Source organism: Epinephelus lanceolatus, chromosome 9 (genome assembly GCF_041903045.1).
Source record: "Epinephelus lanceolatus isolate andai-2023 chromosome 9, ASM4190304v1, whole genome shotgun sequence".
Taxonomy (NCBI): Eukaryota; Metazoa; Chordata; class Actinopteri; order Perciformes; family Serranidae; genus Epinephelus; species Epinephelus lanceolatus.
In genome coordinates, this window is record NC_135742.1 from 459,367 (window position 1) to 478,454 (window position 19,088).

Consider the following 19,088-nt stretch of genomic DNA (forward strand, 5'->3'; position numbering starts at 1 on the left):
CAGAATCATTTGTACAATTTTGTTTCTTTTGTGTAAAATATCACAACTGATTAAGTTTTTATTTATTTGTTTTATTTTTATTTTACGCAACAAAACTCCAAAGCTTTAGAACAATAACAACAATTGGAGCTCTTATTGTGAAACCGGATGTTATAAAACTCCTTCATACGGTGTTGTTTTATTTTGAAAGTGGTGGCGGATGTTTTGAGTCGGGGGCGGGGCGGTCAGCTGTTCGGTACAGTTGTCAACATGTGTCTGATCCGGTAACGACCCGGGTCGAACCGGGCTCACGGACAGGGGACAACTTTGGCGGGAGGATGGAGACGTTCAGTAAACTGAGCAGCATGTTGCTGCACGCGCTCGAGACGGTGAGTCCGTGACGTAAACGTCATTCCGTTAGCTCCTGTTAGCCTCTGTTAGCTCCTGTTAGCCTCTGTTAGCTCCTGTTAGCCGCGGGCTAACGGTACAAAGTTGGACAAAGTTCCAGAGAGTGAAGACGGAGGACAGACAGACGGTCTGAGGACAGACAGACAGTCTGTCCACCTGTCTGTATCTCTGAGCACCGGAAGTTCACCGACAGTCTCTAACACGGACACTAAAACAAAGTGAAGCAGTTTATCTGTGGTTAGAGATGAACTAACTGCAGCTAATGCTAACTCAGTGTCTCCAGGTGTTTCCGGTTCACCTGCAGCAGGTATGTGTGTGGGGGCGGGGAGGAATGTGTCCACGGGTTCAGACATGATGAAGGGGACGGTCTTTAATCAGTGAGCTCATTGATCACGTGATGAGACAGTCCAGGTGAGCAGGGTCAAACTTTAGTGACTGTTCTGTACTTATCGGAGGAGAAGGTGAAGCTCCAGGTGGATCTGTCTCTGCTCCTCTCTGAGGGACGGGACGAACATCACTGTCCCTCCTGTTCCAAAGCTGACAATAGTTTGTCTCCAGTTTGTCCCCATAGACACCTCGTGTCTCCATGTCTCACAGGTTTTCAATGTTTACTGTGAGTTTGATGTTTGAACAGAAACAGATCAAACTTCCTGTCAGTGAAAAGCTTCAGGGGAACAAACTCGTCTCTGGGCGCTCAGGTGAGGGCGGGGCTTATACACAGGTAGATATAAACAGAGTCTGTGCGTGGAGTTTACACACACACACACACACACACACACACACTAAGGCTGTGTCCTGGTTACTGTCAGTGTGTCCTCCAGCTGTCCTCAAACTGTCTGCCCTGTCCCCTGCAGTCTGCTAACAGTCAGGGCAGATACTGTCTCCTGACATCACACCCTGACCTTTGACCCTCTTGCACATATATCCGTTACCATGGAGACAAAACAAAATGCCGTTCTCCAGAGACGTAGATGAGCGCTCAGAGCTCTGCTGCTGTTCCTGTGTGATGTGTGTCGTTTCTAACAGACTAAATCTGAGACAGTGACGTCACATCTGCAGCTCACTGTTGTCTGCATACCTCTGTTGTTGTTGTTGTTGTTGTTGTTTGTGATCGTTATTGTTTTGTTCATGTAAAGAATAAATTAGGGATGCACTGAAATGAAAATTTGTGGCCGAAGCCAAATATTATTAAACGCTTGGCCGAATACCGAATATCATTGTTTAGTTTTTCATTAGTTTTTGCAGATGAACCCTCCAGATTAGTGTTGTCACGGTACCAAAATTGGGACCCACAGTACGATACCAGTGAAAATATCATGGTTCTGAGTAGTATCAGGATACCACAGCAAAAATGAGGCAGATGTGCCTTTTGTCATTTATAAAAAGATAAATCACTTTTCTATAATACATCAATGATATTTCAATGGAATAAATTACTTATTGATTAATTCATACTTCAAAAACAGCATCAATAAGTGATGAACATAGGGGGGATCAAAATAAAATAAATGAATAAAATAAAAATCAACCAGCCACCCTCCTCCCCTGACAAGTAAAGAACAGTCCCTTCATAAGTAAAGAACAGTCCCTAAAGTGCGGTGAGGTTTGTGGACCGTTACCTGACACAGAGAGAGAAATGTGAACGGCTCGTTTCTCCTCTGACACGTCACATACCTGTGTTCGGCTGGCTCGGCTGTTCAGGTACTTCTGGGCAGTCATGACACCAAGAAGAGGATATTATTGGAGCTGACTTCTCCGTCGCCGGGTAAGCCGATGGCCGCCGTATTTGACAGGAATACATTACTGTCTGTGTCTGTGACCCCCGTTCAACCCACAATCGGTGGGATTCGCCTTTCGTTTCTGCTGCTGGTTGAAATCTGTAGGCTGCTCGCACAGCCTGCTGAATGATTTAAGCCTATTTTGCTCGCTCAAAACTATTTTTAGTCGCAAATGCGAGTGCGGTGACGGACGGATCACCACACTACCGACATTTTATTCTGCCCGTCACGGCACGCTGTTTGATTGCGTGATCAAAACGCCGCTATTATTCGGCCTTGCTTTTAACTTATTCCACCGAATCCCGAATGTGTGGTTTTTTTGCAATATTCGGCTGAATATATTCGGTTACCGAATATTCGGTGCATCCCTACAATAAATTACTGTTCCACTGGTCATCAGTTACTGAATGTGTTCTCATTACTGTGACATGTAGAGGAACATCCTGGTGTTGATGACATCACTGTATCTGTCTCACTGTATCTGTCACACTGTATTTGTCTCACTGTATCTGTCTCACTGTATCTGTCTCACTGTATCTGTCACACTGTGTTTGTCTCACGGTGTCTGTCTCACTGTATCTGTCTCACTGTATGTGTCTCACTGTATCTTACACACTGTGTCTGACACACTGTATCTGTCTCACTGTATCTGACACACTGTATCTGTCTCACTGTCACCTCTCTCTCTCTGTCTGTCTGTCTCTCTTTCTGTCTGTCTCTCTCTCTCTCTGTCCCTCAGAGGGAGCCCACAGTGGACCTGTTGGACTCTTTTGTTGATCACTGGAAGTCAATCACCAACTATTACATCCAGACAACAGGTGAGGAGACATTACCTGTTACCTGTTCACACCTGATCAGCCAGTGACACTCATCTGCTCTGTGTTTCTGTGTGTGTGTGTGTGTGTGTCTGTGTCTGTGTGTCTGTGTGTGTGTAGATGAGAGTCGTCCTGTCAAACAGACAGACATCCCCTGGCGTCTCAAACAGATGTTGGACATCCTGGTGTACGAGGAGAAAGACCAGGTAACGCACACACCTGATGACATACTGACAAGTTCAAGTCAAGTTAAACTTTATTGTCCCTGAGTGGGCAATTTGTGCTGCAGCATGGTACTGACATAAAAAGAAAGACAAAGAAACAGACGCCAGAACAAGCACAACAGCACTACATCGATGACAGGCAGAAAGCTACAGAAAAAATAAAACCACACAAGGAAACACACTTTTGTGCTAGTCACAATGCAAAAAACAACAACAGCAACAACAGTTCTGCCATCTCCATAGTTAAAAATTGACAGCTGAGTCAAATCTTACAAACAACATTATCCACAGTGTAATACAAAAACAGCAATAAATAAGTAAATAAATATAAATATGTGCATGTATGAGGCTATAAGTCCTTTTCCCTGCATTAAGGAGGGTGATGGCTGAGGGAATGTATGAGTGTTTGTATCTGTTAGACTTAACTGAGGGGAATCTGAAACCAGAGGGGAGGGACTCAAACTCCTGATGAAGAGGGTGAGAATGGTCTGAAAGAACGGACTTTGCCCTCTTCACCACCCTACTACTGATGTATTCATAGATGTATTTATGCATTGATTGTTGTATTGATCAGTGTATTGATGTATTGATCATCAGGGTGTGGCGGAAACAGGCTCCTGTCTGGAGTACCTACTGCAGCACAAACTGTTGGAGACTCTGTGCACTCTGGGAAAGGCTCAGGTAACATCACAGACACCTGATTCTACTGTGTCTCTACTCACACACTGGTTAACATCTACTGCCCCTTCTCCTGCTCCTCCTCCTCCTCCTCCTCCTCCTCCTCAGTATCCTCCAGGTATGGTCCAGCAGGTCTTGTTGTTCTTCTCCAAGCTGTTGTCTCAGATGCAGAAACCTCTGCTGCACCTGGTCAGCGTCTACAGACCTGTACAGGTAAACACACCTCACACCTGTTACACACACCTGTACAATTAAACACACCTCACATCTGTTACACACACCTGTATAGGTAAACATACCTCACACCTGTTACACATACCTGTTACACACACCTGTACAGGTAAACATACCTCACACCTGTTACACACATCTGTACAATTAAACACACTTCACACCTGTTACACACACCTGTAGAGGTAAACACACCTCACACCTGTTACACACACCTGTACATGTAAACACACCTCACACCTGTTACACACACCTGTACATGTAAACACACCTCACATCTGTTACACACACCTGTACAATTAAACACACCTCACAGCTGCTGACATCACCTATTCTCCGCCCCCAGAAGCTGATTCGTCTGTGTGCACTTCCTGGTTCCCAGACGGAGAAGGAGGAAGCTCAGTTCTTATTGGTTGTCTGCTCCAGAGTCAAACAGGATCCACACACGCTCAGATTCGTCTTAGAGGTAACCAGCAGCTTCACTAACCAGTAGGGCCGTAACGGTACATGTATTTGTGTCGAACCGTTCAGTACGCGACTTTCGATTCGGCACGACCCTGTACCGAATTATTGGGCGCAGGATGTTATTTTATTTTATTTTGTTTTATTTTAATTCCTTTTTTGCGAGCCGAACCATTTAAAATATCTAGTTAACCGGTAACTGAATATATTCAGCCGAATATTGCAAAAAAACACAAATTCGGTATTTGGTGGAATAAGTTAAAAGCAAGGCTGAATAATAGCGGCATTTTGATCACGCAATCAAACGCCGTGCCGTGACGGGCAGAATAAAATGTTGGCAGTGTGGCGATGCGTCCGTCACGGCACTCGCATTTGCGACTGAAAATAGTTTTGAGCGAGCAAAATAGGCTTAAATCATTCAGCAGGCTGTGCGAGCAGCCTACAGATTTCAACCAGCAGCAGAAACGAAAGGCGAATCCCACCGATTGTGGGTTGAACGGGGGTCACAGACACAGACAGTAACGTTAATGTATTCATGTCAAATACGGCGGCCATCGGCTTACCCGGCGACGGAGAAGTCAGCTCCAATAATATCCTCTTCTTGGTGTCATGACTGCCCAGAAGTACCTGAACAGCCGAGCCAGCCGAACACAGGTATGTGACGTGTCAGAGGAGAAACGAGCCGTTCACATTTCTCTCTCTGTGGCAGTAACGGTCCACAAACCTCACCGCACTTTAGGGACTGTTCTTTACTTATGAAGGGACTGTTCTTTACTTGTCAGGGGAGGAGGGTGGCTGGTTGATTTTTATTTTATTTATTTATTTTATTTTGATCCCCCCTATGTTAATCACTTATTGATGCTGTTTTTGAAGTATGAATAAGTCAATAAGTAATTTATTCCATTGAAATATCATTGATGTATTATAGAAAAGTGATTTATCTTTTTATAAATGACAAAAGGCACATCTGCCTCATTTTCGTTGTGGTATTGTGATACTACTCAGAACCATGATATTTTCATTGGTATCGTACAGTGGGTCCCAATTTTGGTACTGTGACAACACTAATCTGGAGGGTTCATCTGCAAAAACTAATGAAAAACTAAACAATGATATTCGGTATTCGGTACTCGGTATTCGGCCAAGCATTTAATAATATTCAGCTTCGGCTTCAGCCACAAATTTTCATTTCGGTGCATCCCTACTTTGGTTTCAGGGTAGAATACAAAGATGGACATAAACAAGTGGACAAGACAAAAGCACTGCAGAACAGCGGTCGGGTATGTACTTGGAAACACGTCTAACATGCTAACGCATCTAAAGCGACACCACCCGAGTTTGAACGTTAACCGGCACGACTAGAAAAAGCAACCTGGTGCAAACTACGATATCGTCCTCGTTTAAAAAGAAAGAGCGTTTCCCTGACCATCGCGCTAAAGAAATAACCAACGCCATTGGAGTTGAGTAAAAGTGTTTAAGCTGTACTTTAGATATAAGCATGTTTTGTTTACTGCACTTTAACAAAGTGGGAAAGCGAAGTAAGTTCCTAGTAAAACTGAATCTGAACAGGCTTTAAAGCTGACCAGCTGCACTATACTTTTTATTTTAATTGAGTAAAACTGTTAAAAAAGAAATTTATATTTTTCATTCAAAAAATGTGTTAACTCCTCCGAGAACCGTCACCTTATCGTGGTGGAGGAGTTTGAGTGCCCTAATGACCCTAGGAGCTGTGCTGTTGGGGGCATTTTGCCCCTGGTAGGGTTTCCCATGGCAGATTGGTTCTGGGCGAAGGGTCAGACGAAGAACGGTTCAGAAGACCCTTCATGATGGAATATAACAAGAGTTGGTGTACCCGGCCCGGAGGGTTACCGGGGGCCCCGCCCGGAGCCAGGCCTGGGGCTGGGGCCCGTGGGCGAGCGCCTGGTGGCCGGGCCTTCGCCCATGGGGTCCGGCCAGGCCCAGCCCGAACCGGCTACATGGGCTCGTCCCCCTGCAGGCCCACCACCCGTAGAGGGATCCAGAAGGGTTCGGTGCAGTGTGGATCGGGCAGCAGAACAAGGCGGGGGCCTTGGCCGTCCGGAAGTTGGCTCTTGGGACATGGAATGTCACCTCTCTGGCGGGGAAGGAGCCGGAGCTTGTGGAAGAGGTTGAGTGCTACCGGCTAGATATAGTCGGCCTCACCTCGATACATAGTTGTGGCTCTGGAACCCAAGTCCTTGAGAGGGGTTGGACTCTCTCCTTTGCTGGAGTTGCTCCGGGTGAGAGGCGGAGGGCCGGGGTGGGCTTTCTGATAGCCCCCAGACTCTCTGCCTGTACGTTGGGGTTCACCCCAGTGGACGAAAGGGTTGCGTCCCTGCGCCTTCGGGTCAGGGGACGGGTCCTGACTGTTGTCTGCGCTTATGCGCCGAACAGCAGTTCAGAGTACCCGCCCTTTTTGGAGTCCCTGGGACGGGTGCTCGACAATGCCCCGACCGGGGACTTCATTGTTCTGCTGGGGGACTTCAACGCTCACGTGGGCAATGACAGCAGGACCTGGAGGGGCGTGACTGCCCGATCTGAACCCGAGTGGTGTGCAGTTATTGGACTTCTGTGCGGGTTGCAGTTTGGCCATAACTAACACCATGTTCGAGCATAAGGATCTCCATCGGTGCACGTGGCACCAGGACAGCCTAGGTCGCAGGTCAATGATTGACTTTGTAGTCGTGTCATTTGACCTGCGGCCATATGTTCTGGACACTTGGGTGAAGAGAGGAGCAGAGCTGTCAACTCATCACCACCTGGTGGTGAGTTGGATCAGGTGGCAGGGGAGGACGCTGCGCAGACCTGGCAGGCCCAAACGAGCAGTGAGGGTCTGCTGGGAACGCCTGGCGGAAGAACCTGTCAGGATGATCTTCAACTCCCACCTCCGGGAGAGCTTTGACCGTGTCCCGAGGGCGGAGGGGGACATTGAGTCCGAATGGGCCTTGTTCTGCTCTGCCATTGTCGAGGCGGCTGTTGCGAGCTGTGGCTGCAAGGCTGTGGGGGCCAGTCGCGGCGGTAACCTGTCGTGTAAGAATTCATCCCTAATCCAGTAAAAGTGATATACTGCATAAATTGATTAAGAAAAAGTCATATAACCATGTTTTATGCATAAGTTCTTATAACACTGAGTGAAATGCATCTATATGTGTTAAAACATTGTCATACATAACAAAGTATTCATGATATAAGTTCACATTGTATCCATGCTAAAAAGAACACACATAACCTCTCACACATACACCCAAGTGTTTGTATTACCTGATACACATTAAAAGATTATATTGCATAAAGGCACAAGAGACTTATAGAAATAGTCCCTGAGTTCCATATGTTTTTTAAAAATAGTGTAAACCTGAGCTCTAACCTAATGGTGGGAGAATCTGGGGATTCATAGGCCTATGGAAAATGATACACCATTAAAACATGCCTGGGCATGTTCGGGCAAGTCTGGACAAAGGCAAAAAGGCCGACCACCAATAGGTTTGGACTCAGGTAGGAAGGGCTAAAGAAAGAAGGTGGAGATTCTCCTGAATCTCCACCAGCATAAAAGGAGCACCTCAGAAAGTGAAACTTTAGTCCTGCTCCGGAGCGTGACTCGCTGAGTTGTATGTGTTAAAGCTTGTGAACACATTAAACTCGATTGCATTGGACTCTGCCTGTCTCCAGTGTTTCTTTGAGTATTACTTAGCTGACTCCAAGGTACAGATCTACATCAAAGGGAAACAGAAAAGTCAAGTGGAGGACAAGGTCGGGAGCCTACAGGCCCACTTCCAGGCGCCGATTTTTGCCACTACAAACCCCCGAACCCGTTGGTGGACACCAGAGGTGAGGAGAGCCATCAGGCTGAAGAAGGAGGCCTACAGGGCATGGTTGGTCTGTGGGTCTCCAGAAGCAGCTGACGGGTACCGGCGGGCCAAGCGGAGCGCAGCAGCGGCAGTCGTGGAGGCAAAAACTCGGGTGTGGGAGGAGTTTGGTGAGGCCATGGAGGAAGACTATCGATCGGCTCCAAAGAGGTTCTGGCAAACTGTCCGGCGCCTCAGGGGGGGGAGGCGGCAACTTGCTCACACTGTTTACAGTGGGGGCGGGGAGCTGCTGACATCAACTGGGGACATTGTCGGGCGATGGAAGGAATACTTTAAGGAGCTCCTTAATCCCACCAACACGTATTCCAGTGAGGAAACAGCCAGGGGTCTCGGGGGCGGGTCGTCCAATTTCGGGGGCAGAAGTCGCCGAGGTAGTGAAGGAACTGCACGGCGGCGGGGCCCCGGGGGTGGAGGAGATTCGCCCTGGATATCTCAAGGCTCTGGATGTTGTAGGGCTGTCCTGGCTGACACGCCTCTGCAACATTGCGTGGACATCGGGGGCAGTGCCTCTGGAGTGGCAGACCGGGGTGGTGGTCCCCATCTTCAAGAAAGGGGACCAGAGGGTGTGTTCCAACTACAGGGGGATCACATTCCTCAGCCTACCCGGTAAGGTCTAGACCAGGGTTCTGGAGAAGAGGGTCTGGTCAATAGTTGAACCTCGGATTGAGGAGGAGCAATGTGGTTTTCGCTCCGGACGCGGAACCGTGGACCAGCTCTTTACCCTCGCCAGGGTGCTGGAGGGGGCATGGGAGTTTGCCCAACCAGTCCACATGTGTTTTGTGGATTTGGAGAAGGCTTACGACCGTGTCCCCAGGGGCATCCTGTGGGGGGTGCTCCAGGAGTATGGGGTTGGTGGCCCTCTGCTAAGGGCCATCCAGTCCCTGTACCAAAGGAGCATGAGTCTGGTTCGTGTGGCCGGCAGTAAGTCGGACCTGTTCCCGGTGAGGGTTGGACTCCGCCAGGGCTGCCCTTTGTCACCGGTTCTGTTCATAACTTTCATGGACAGAATTTCTAGGCGCAGCCGAGTGGTGGAGGGTGTCAGGTTCGGTGACGAGAAGATCTCGTCCCTGCTCTTTGTGGATGACGTGGTCCTCCTAGCTCCATGGTGGCTGGGCTCAGCCTTAGGGATAGGGTGAGGAGCTCGGACATCCGGGAGAGACTCGGAGTAGAGCCGCTGCTCCTCCACATCGAGAGGAGCCAGTTGAGGTGGTTTGGGCATCTGGTAAGGATGCCTCCCGGACGCCTCCCTTGAGAGGTATTTCGGGCATGTCCAGCCGGGAGGAGACCTCGGGGCCGCCCCAGGACACGCTGGAGGGATTACATCACCCAGCTGGCCTGGGAACGCCTCAGGGTTCCCGTGGAAGAGCTGACGGAGGTGGCTGGGGAGAGGACTGTCTGGGCTTCTTTGCTGAGGCTGCTGCCCCCGCAACCCGGACCCGGATAAGCGGAGGACGACGAGATGAGACGAGACGAAAAATGTGTTAAAAAAACAGCAGGATTTTACTTTTTCAGTTTTATATTTCTATTTTCGTTCAAACAATGTGAAAAAGCAGGATTTTATATATATTTGTTTCATTCAAAAATTGGGTAAAAAGAGTTAACTGCTGTGGTGGAATGTTTTAATAAGGTTACCAATAAGTAAAAGATATTTAATAGTTGTCTATTTTTTTCATTACTGTACCGAAAAAAAACTAACCTTGACTTGTGTCCCGAGGTATGTACCGAACCATGATTTTTGTGTAACATTACACCCCTACTAACCAGCCCACCAATCAGCTGGCTCCGTTCACCATCAGCTGACCTGCTGCAGTCTCATGTCTCACTCATTGATATTAATGATGTCACTAACAATGATCACAGGTCGTCTGTCTGTTGGTGTGTTAATATGGAGTCTGTATCAGCCTGAAGAACGTTAATAACACAGTTCACGGATGATCTGGTCAAACAGGAAGTGAATGTTCCTGTCACTTCCTGTCCAGTCCCAGTCTGTGAGGGCGTCGGGCCGTCATACTGTGTTCTCTCAGACATTATGAGCTCCTTGTGAGCACCTCCTGTTAGTTCACACTTCTGAGGGAATTACCCACAATTCATAGTGTTGTGATGTTAGAACACAGTGAAGACAGTAAGGAATGAGGAGAGTCACATGGTGTTGAGCCTGACTGAATGAATTAACATAGACACAACATTAATGATCTAACATGGAACATATGAACACATGACATCAGAGGAATGTGAAACATCAAGCATTTAATTACATTAGTGCTGAACTGTGAACTGATCATGTCAATCAATCAATCAATCAATCAATTTTATTTATAAAGCCCAATATCACAAATCACAATTTGCCTCACAGGGCTTTACAGCATACGACATCCCTCTGTCCTTAAGACCCTCACAGCGGATGTGACCTGTCCACTCTGTGACATCACAGCTTGGAGGACAGATCAGAGACAGATGGACTGTAAACCAGCTGATTCCAGTTTTACTGTTGGACTCCACAGTCCCACCTGTTGTTTAAAGCACAGTAATGATGTTATATCACATAATGTTTTAATAGCATATTTAAACCAGCAGAGTGATTCAATTCAATGTACTGAGTTTATATGAAAAAGACATCAACATCAGGTAAAACCCTGAAGGGTTAGTGTTGAGGCTTCAGGGTGTAGATGGGGACTGGTCCCCAGGCCAGTGGAAATGGTTATTTCTGCGTTTCATTTGAAGAAACATGAAACTGATGATGTGACTTTTTTCTGGGGTCTGAACCAAACTGGTCTCTGAGCGTCTCTGCAGCTCCACCATGTTTCATCATGTTCTGACATATTTAACCTTCATCACATCACTGCAGCCTCTGTCATCTGGTTATTAGGCCGTGCAGCCCCACCTCTGACTACAGCTACATGTCACTTCCTGTTACACTTCATCACCATTGAGCCGAACCCCTGTCCTGTGTTTTTAGATTCTGGACCAACCAGCAGCCAGGACACCAGCCTCTGACCAATCACAGCCCTGCACACAGACAGATCCACCACCGCTCTGCAACCAATCAGATCCATCCGCCTGCAGCCCTGACCAATCAGAGTGCGGCCTGCTGCAGGCTCTGCTGCAGCTCACCAACAGTCAGGTCAGTTAACTGGTTAATTACAGATAACTAGTGTAACCAGTCCAGATTACTGGTTCATGAACTTGACCTGTCTCCACTGAATGAGTCCTCTCTGAGTGTGTCCCCTGTGTGTCCACAGAGGGGCTCAGTGTCTCTGAAGGCCTATGAGAGTCTCCTGCTGCTGTCTGGTCTCCAGTCTGGACCTTCAGGGGACCTCCTGTCCGATCAGACCCAGCTGGGAGAGCTGCTGACTGGGAGGCTGCTGCAGCTGTACTCCCTGCTGCCTCTGGAGGACCTGGATCCTGGAGAGCTGCAGAACTGGCCCCACACACCCTGGAGGTAACACACACTACACACACACACACTGGACACACACTGAAGACAGTGTCTCAGCAGTGTGTCAGGTGGTACAGCAGGTTGTACATTGATCAGAAGGTTGGTGGTTCGATCCCTGGCTCCTCCTCCTCTCTGTGTGTCACTGAACTGATGATACTGATGCTATGAAGTCTGCTGTTACTGTTACCATGGAGACAGACTGTGTGTGTGTCACTACAGTGCAGCAGGATCAGTGTTACAGTCGTTCTGTCCCCTCCGTGTCTCCAGCTCTCAGTTCTCTCGCTGCAGCTCTGATCTCAGGTCAGACTCACCTGCTGCTGATCACATGACCAACTTCTTCTGCTGGTTGGACTTCCTGGATCACCTGATCAGAGAGGCCCCTCAGGTACACACACACACACACACACACACACACACACAGTGTTGGAGCTGTTTGTCTGATACACATTAATGTGTGTGTGTGTGTGTGGGGGGGGGGTGTGGTGTGTGTGTGTGTGTTAGCAGGTGTTAGCGGTGAAGCTAGCTCAGTGTGTTCATCACTTATGGTTGGTGAACGTTCTTCAGCCTCAACTGCTGCACACGTAAGTCTGAATGACATCATCACACACGACATCATCACACACATGACATCATCACACACACACACGACATCATCACACACGACATCATCACACACACGACATCATCACACACGACATTATCACACACGACATCATCACACACGACATCATCACACACACGACATCATCACACACGACATCATCACACACACGACATCATCACTTGTTTACCTCGTGGTCGTTGTCATCATGTCTCTGACGTCCAGGTGTGTCTGTGTCCTCAGGAGTGAACAGGTGGTCCTGTCCTCCACCTCTGTCCTCTGTGCTGTGGTCAGACTGGTCCAGTCATCCTCTCTGCTGGATCAGCTGGTCCACTTCCTGTTGAGGACGGACCCACTGACTCACCTGCTGCTGCAGCGCTGTGACCACATCTCTGACCAGGTGAGTCCAGCTACAGGAGCCCGGCAGGGACAAATTACTCAGATCAGTCTGGTGTCTCTGGCTGATGTCTGTCTCTGTGTCCTCAGATCAGTCTGGTGTCTCTGTCTCTGGTGGACGAGTTACTACAGAAGCCTCACAGGGACATTTTGGACGTCCTGGTCTTGAGTTTCCTGCAGAGTCGTAGTTACCTGTCTCCACCTGCTGCGGGACAGGAGGACAGACACACAGAGACCAACAAGGACCACGAGGACAGCGAGTGAGTCCAGCACGCTGTGTGACATCATCACATGACATCGCAGGTTAACAGCAGACAGGAGGAAATAGATATCATGACACGGCACATGCTAATGAGTGTGTGTGTGTGTGTGTGTGTGTGTGTGTGTGTGTGTGTGTCTTCACAGTGACCTGGAGGATGACCCGTTCTTCTCCGACAGTTTGTTTGCAGACAGTCAGCAGCTTCTTCCTCCTCCTCCTCCTCCTTCTTTGTCCTCCTCTGCTCCTCCTCCTCCCTCTGGACTGGGATCAGCTGCTGACGTTGTCAACAGGTATCTCACACACACACACACACACACACACACACACACATACATACACACACACAGTGTGTGTGGAGGCTTTATTGTCTTCATGATTTATTGTTTCTTATCTGTTTGTTTCCACTGAGGGAAATGGTGTCAGCTCACAGAGACAGACAGGAGGTCTGCGGCATCGATTGCACGCAGAAGTATGAGTCCTGCATTAGGCCCCACGTCACCCGCGTTTGTCTAAAGGTTGTTCTCGTCCTCAGAAATAAACGCCAGGTGTAACACACGCGAACAGTCAGAGCAAGAGACAGAAACTCACTGTTGTATACGTACCATCTGTGATGTCACTGATCCACGCTGATGTCAGAGTTAACATCACACGAACATCCTCGAGTGTCACCGTGTCGTACCTGCTGTTATGATCGCTTTATCAGTAGTTTAATGACATTCTAGGCTGTGTGGCACGCCATGAGGGAGACACTGGAGGTGAGACACTCTGGAGACACTGAGACAGTGTTTGACACCATGAACTGTCCATGTAGAGGAGCGAGCTCTGACACAACGCCACCTGAAGGGTGTCCAGCTGAGTCGTTCAGGGTGAGCTGGTCATGAGGACCAAGAGCGGTGGGCCGGACCAAGTCCTGGACCAAGAGAGGAGGTCCTGGACCAAGAGAGGAGGTCCTGGACCAAGAGAGGAGGTCCTGGACCAAGTCTCATGTCTGATGCAACACGTAGGGAGAGGCACTGTGTCAGGGGCTGGTCTCAGCTGATGAGGCCTCACGAGTCAGGTGTAACACTGTACATCTTTGAGTGATCGTACGACACATAATTACACCTACAATGTTCCGTCTGTCAGCTGTTTAAATGCAGTCTCGGTGTCGTCTCAGACCTTTGTCTCAGACCCGATGCACTCACTGGTTATAAAGTGTTAATGACTTCCTGCTGGACTCGAGAACCAATGTCACACACACTAACAAGTAAAAAATTCTGTGATTCATAGGGATCAAACATCTTACTGCAGATGCTGAGGACGAGGCTGACGACACACAGACACAAAACAAAAAGTATTTTTACTGCATCAGTATTTGGAGAGGTTTCAAAGATGTGTGTGTTCTGAAAGTCTGAAACTTGAAGTGACATTAAAAAACTGTTGCTCGTTAACTCCTGATGAGAACTGAAATATTCACACTGTAAACACATCAAAGTGTCTTTGGTGGAAGCCTCCAGTAACTGTGTGTGTGTGTGTGTGTGTGTGTGTGTGTGTGTGTAGTTTCTTGTGTTTAGTTCCTGTTCAGGTGCGATCAGCTCAGCTGCTGCAGGAGGGAGGATACGAGTCGTATGTCCATGACGCCCACACACTGGTCAGAGCACGCACACACACACACACACACACACACACACACACACACACACACATTTTGGCGTTAAAGGGATAGTTCAGATGTTTTGCAAAGTGTTTGTATGAGGTACTGATCCACAGTCAGCAGGTGGAGTCTGACATGAAGCTGAGTGGGCGGAGTCAGCAACAACATATATTATAGACACCTAAAAACCTGAGCATCAGTTTGAGTGGACGATATATTGAGAATATTTTCACTGCTTTACTTTAATGTAACAACAGGAAAATGAAGCCGTTCTCTTCAGGCCTCCATCAGTCAGTGTGTTTGTGTCACTGAGTGACTTTGGTGTTTAAAGGGTTAATTCAGATTCACTTAAGTCACTCAGTGACACAAACACACTGACTGATGGAGGCAGCAGTCGACCAGCAGCTCCTGAGTTCACTCGTGTTAAATCACTGCTTTTATCTGTGGAGTCTGGTCCTGAAAATATTCTCAATATATCGTCCACTCAAACTGATGCTCAGGTTTTTAGGTGTCTATAATATATGTTGTTGCTGACTCCGCCCACTCAGCACATCACTGAGCTTCATGTCAGACTCCACCTGCTGACTGACTCCGCCCACTCAGCACATCACTGAGCTTCATGTCAGACTCCACCTGCTGACTGACTCCGCCCACTCAGCACATCACTGAGCTTCATGTCAGACTCCACCTGCTGACTGACTCCGCCCACTCAGCACATCACTGAGCTTCATGTCAGACTCCACCTGCTGACTGACTCCGCCCACTCAGCACATCACTGAGCTTCATGTCAGACTCCACCTGCTGACTGACTCCGCCCACTCAGCACATCACTGAGCTTCATGTCAGACTCCACCTGCTGACTGACTCTACTGTAGGAAACACTCTGACCTCACACAGCCTCACGTTACAACACCTCAACTGTCCCTCTGAAGACGTGTTTCTATGACAACAGTTGGTTGATGGTTGTATGAGGACCTGATGAAGCTGATGATGGTCTTCCTCTCGTTTTCTTCAGGTGACAGAGTGTCAGTCTCTGTCCCTGTCGTGGGATTGGCCACTCAATCTTCCTCCTCCCTCCTCCTCCTCACATGAGGAGTTCTTCGAAGGACACCTGCTCAAAGTCCTGTTTGACCGACTGGGACGAGTCCTGGAGCAGGTACACACTCACCTGTCCATCTGTCTGTCTCACACCTGTCTGTCTGTCTCACACCTGTCTGTCCTGAGTGATAGCTCACCTGTCCACCTGTGTTGTGTCTCCAGCCGTACGAGTTGAACCTCCAGCTGACAGCAGTTCTGTCCAGACTGTCGTCCTTCAGCCACCCTCTGCTGCACGAGTACCTGCTGGACCCCTACGTCCACCTGTCCCCCTGCTGCAGGTCCCTGTTCTCTGTCCTCATCAGGGTGAGAAACACACACGAACCTGTCTCACTGCTCTGACATCAGCCTGTCTCTGCCCTTTACTGTCCAACTGTAATAGGTACAAAGGTTCAGTCTGCTCATCTGATATTTATCTGTCTGTCTGTCTGTGTCTCAGCTGATGGGGGAGTTGATGCAGAGGATCCAGCAGGTGTCCAACCTGACAGACAGACTGTTAAACACCAGAAGACTCCTGCTGGGACTGAACCAAAACACTGGGTCAGTACCTGTCTGTCTGTCTGTGTGTCTCAGCTGTGCTCATCTGTGCTCACCTGTCCTCACCTGTGTGTCCTCAGCCTGGAGCACCTGACCCTGCTGAAAGGACTCATCATCCTGGAGGAGTTCTGTAAGGAGCTCGCTGCCATCGCCTTCGTCAAACTGCCCCTGGACCAGCAGTGACTCACCTGAGGACAGGTACACCTGGGACATGTAAGCTTCACGCTGAGGACAGGTACACCTGTATGAGCTGGGACAGGTAAATCTGCTGCTCCACCTGGACTCAACACGTGAACCTTACAGCCGCTGTTTCCGAGGCAACCCTGAACGTCTCATTGTCTCCGCCTTAATGAACTGTCTCACCTGAATCTATAGTTCGACCTCACAGTGACATCACAGCCTGCTCTCAGGACAGTTTTATCTATTTATTATAGTTTTAATTTTTATTCTGATCCAGAGAAACGAGTCTGATTGATTTATCAGATAAAAAAACAGTCAGCTGATTGGATAATAAGTGGGAGTGATGTCATCAGAGACAAGCTGTGATCAGTACCTCCACATCAGACTGGTGTCTCTTCAGAGCTCCCAGTGTTCCCAGTACAGCTGGAGACCACATGAAGACTCAGACGTCGATTAGAACCAGTTCACTGACCCGTCTGAAGGAGCTGCAATCAGACCTGACCGTCCGTCAGACACGTTGGAAACCTCGACTCAGACACTGGTTCCTGAACATTCCTGTTTTTAACCAATCAGATGAGATCAGTTTTAACTTAAGAACCATCAAACGTTACGCTACGACATTTTAATTTTTACTCTCAGATCAGTTTGATAACATAAGAAATAAGGTGTTTCCTGATGACACCAGTTTCAGGTTAGAGGAATGTTTCAGTCGCTGTGTGTCACCGTCAGGCTCTCTGAGGCCTCAAACACAACCTGATTGATTGATTGATTGATTGATTGATTGATTGATAAACGTGGACCTGATCAGTCAACACCGATATTTCACATCACTGACTCTGCTGACGTCACAGGAACAGCTGGTTCACTGTGAATCAATAACTCATTTCCTTCAGTCGTGTGATTATTGAAGGTGTGGCCTGGAGCCAGGTGAGAGCTCAGTGGTCACCTGTGGTCACATGATCAGGATGGTCCCACCTCCGCCTCCTCATAGCTCGGTACGAACCTGCTGCGTGCTGATTGGCTCTCTGACGCTGGTCAGATTCACCTTCAGGACGACTCGTTTGTTACAACACTACTGACTCACTGACGCTTCACTGTGAACAAACTTTATTTACATACAGTTTTTATCCCAAAGAATGAGTGTGACCTCACTGATGATGTCTCAACCTCAGTGATGATGTCACAACCATGAGTGTGACCTCGGCACAGTGCATCATGTTCTGTGTTGGTCTCAGCTGTGAAACACTGACACAGAAAATATTTATATTCACTTTAAGTTTAAAATGTGAAAAAAACCTGTAATAAAAGGTCAAAGAGAACGAATGAGATGTGATGTCATCATTTAAAAAGTTTAAAATCTTTAAAAACTGGAGTTTAAATAAAGTTCTGAGAGTTTGAATAAAATGACAGGAAGAAGATAATTTATAAAGCTGCAGCTGAACTTTTTGTTTCACTCTCAGATCAGCTGATTGTTGACAGATATTGATTAAAGTTATTGATTGTCTCTGACTGATTGATTTACAGCTGACGTTTCAGGTTTGACTCTTTTTCACAGGTTTGGTTTGAACAGCAGAATAAAGTGGTGATGATGTCATCAGTTACGTTTCATGTTTCTAAAGTTTGATTTGGACAAACTGACTTTATTTATTTTGATCCTCCCTGAGAGACAGAAGACAGGTCTGTCCTCAGTGTCTCCTCCTGATCAACTGTGAGGGTCCAAAGGACAGAGGGACAGGAGGACAGTGGACAGAGGGACAGGAGGACAGGACAGGAGGACAGTGGACAGAGGGACAGGAGGACAGTGGACAGAGGGACAGGAGGACAGGACAGAAGGACAGGAGGACAGTGGACAGAGGAACAGGAGGACAGGACAGAGGGACAGGAGGACAGAGGGACAGGAGGACAGTGGACAGGAGGACAGTGGACAGAGGAACAAGAGGACAGGACAGAGGGACAGGAGGATAGTAGACAGGACAGAGGGACAGGAGGACAGTGGACAGAGGAACAAGAGGACAGGACAGAGGGACAGGAGGATAGTAGACAGGACAGAGGGACAGGAGGACAGTGGACAGAGGAACAAGAGGACAGGACAGAGGGACAGGAGGATAGTAGACAGGACAGAGGGACAGGAGGACAGTGGACAGAGGAACAGGAGGACAGGACAGAGGAACAGGAGGACAGTGGACAGAGGGACAGGAGGACAGTGGACAGGAGGACAGAGGGACAGAAGGACAGAGCGATGTTGTCCTCTGCTGTAAAGTCTCTGAGACAAATTGATCTGTGATTTTGGGCTTTATGAATAAAATTGGTTTAAAAATTGAAAATTAAAAAAAAAAAAAAAAAGTATTCAAAGAGAAATGTCCTCCAAACGTCCTCAGGCCTGGAGACATGTTGTCTTCAAAGACAGACTATAAAACACAGCCATGTTAGGCCCAATTCCAATCCGATCTCTTACAGACTCACTGACTTAGAGACGCGTTCATGTGAAGTGC

At 48.1% G+C, this 19,088-nt stretch overlaps 1 protein-coding gene across 2 annotated transcripts; it reads left to right on the forward strand.

Moving 5' to 3' along the window:
* The first annotated feature begins 201 nt into the window (after positions 1–201).
* fhip2b (FHF complex subunit HOOK interacting protein 2B) lies at positions 202–17,915 on the forward strand. Of its 2 annotated transcripts, none has more exons than XM_078171121.1 (18): positions 202–368; positions 2,905–2,983; positions 3,101–3,186; positions 3,802–3,885; positions 3,991–4,095; positions 4,460–4,579; positions 11,416–11,580; positions 11,699–11,898; positions 12,163–12,280; positions 12,397–12,476; positions 12,740–12,896; positions 12,983–13,152; positions 13,298–13,441; positions 14,691–14,781; positions 15,800–15,940; positions 16,045–16,185; positions 16,319–16,419; positions 16,497–17,915. In XM_078171121.1, exons 1-18 carry the CDS (start codon positions 318–320, stop codon positions 16,597–16,599), a joined length of 2,136 nt encoding a protein of 711 aa, XP_078027247.1. In that variant the 5' UTR covers positions 202–317; the 3' UTR covers positions 16,600–17,915. The 2 variants fall into 2 exon arrangements, with proteins under 2 accessions (XP_078027247.1, XP_033474746.2); XM_033618855.2 differs by having other exon boundaries at positions 12,400–12,476.
* The last annotated feature ends 1,173 nt before the right edge of the window (positions 17,916–19,088 follow it).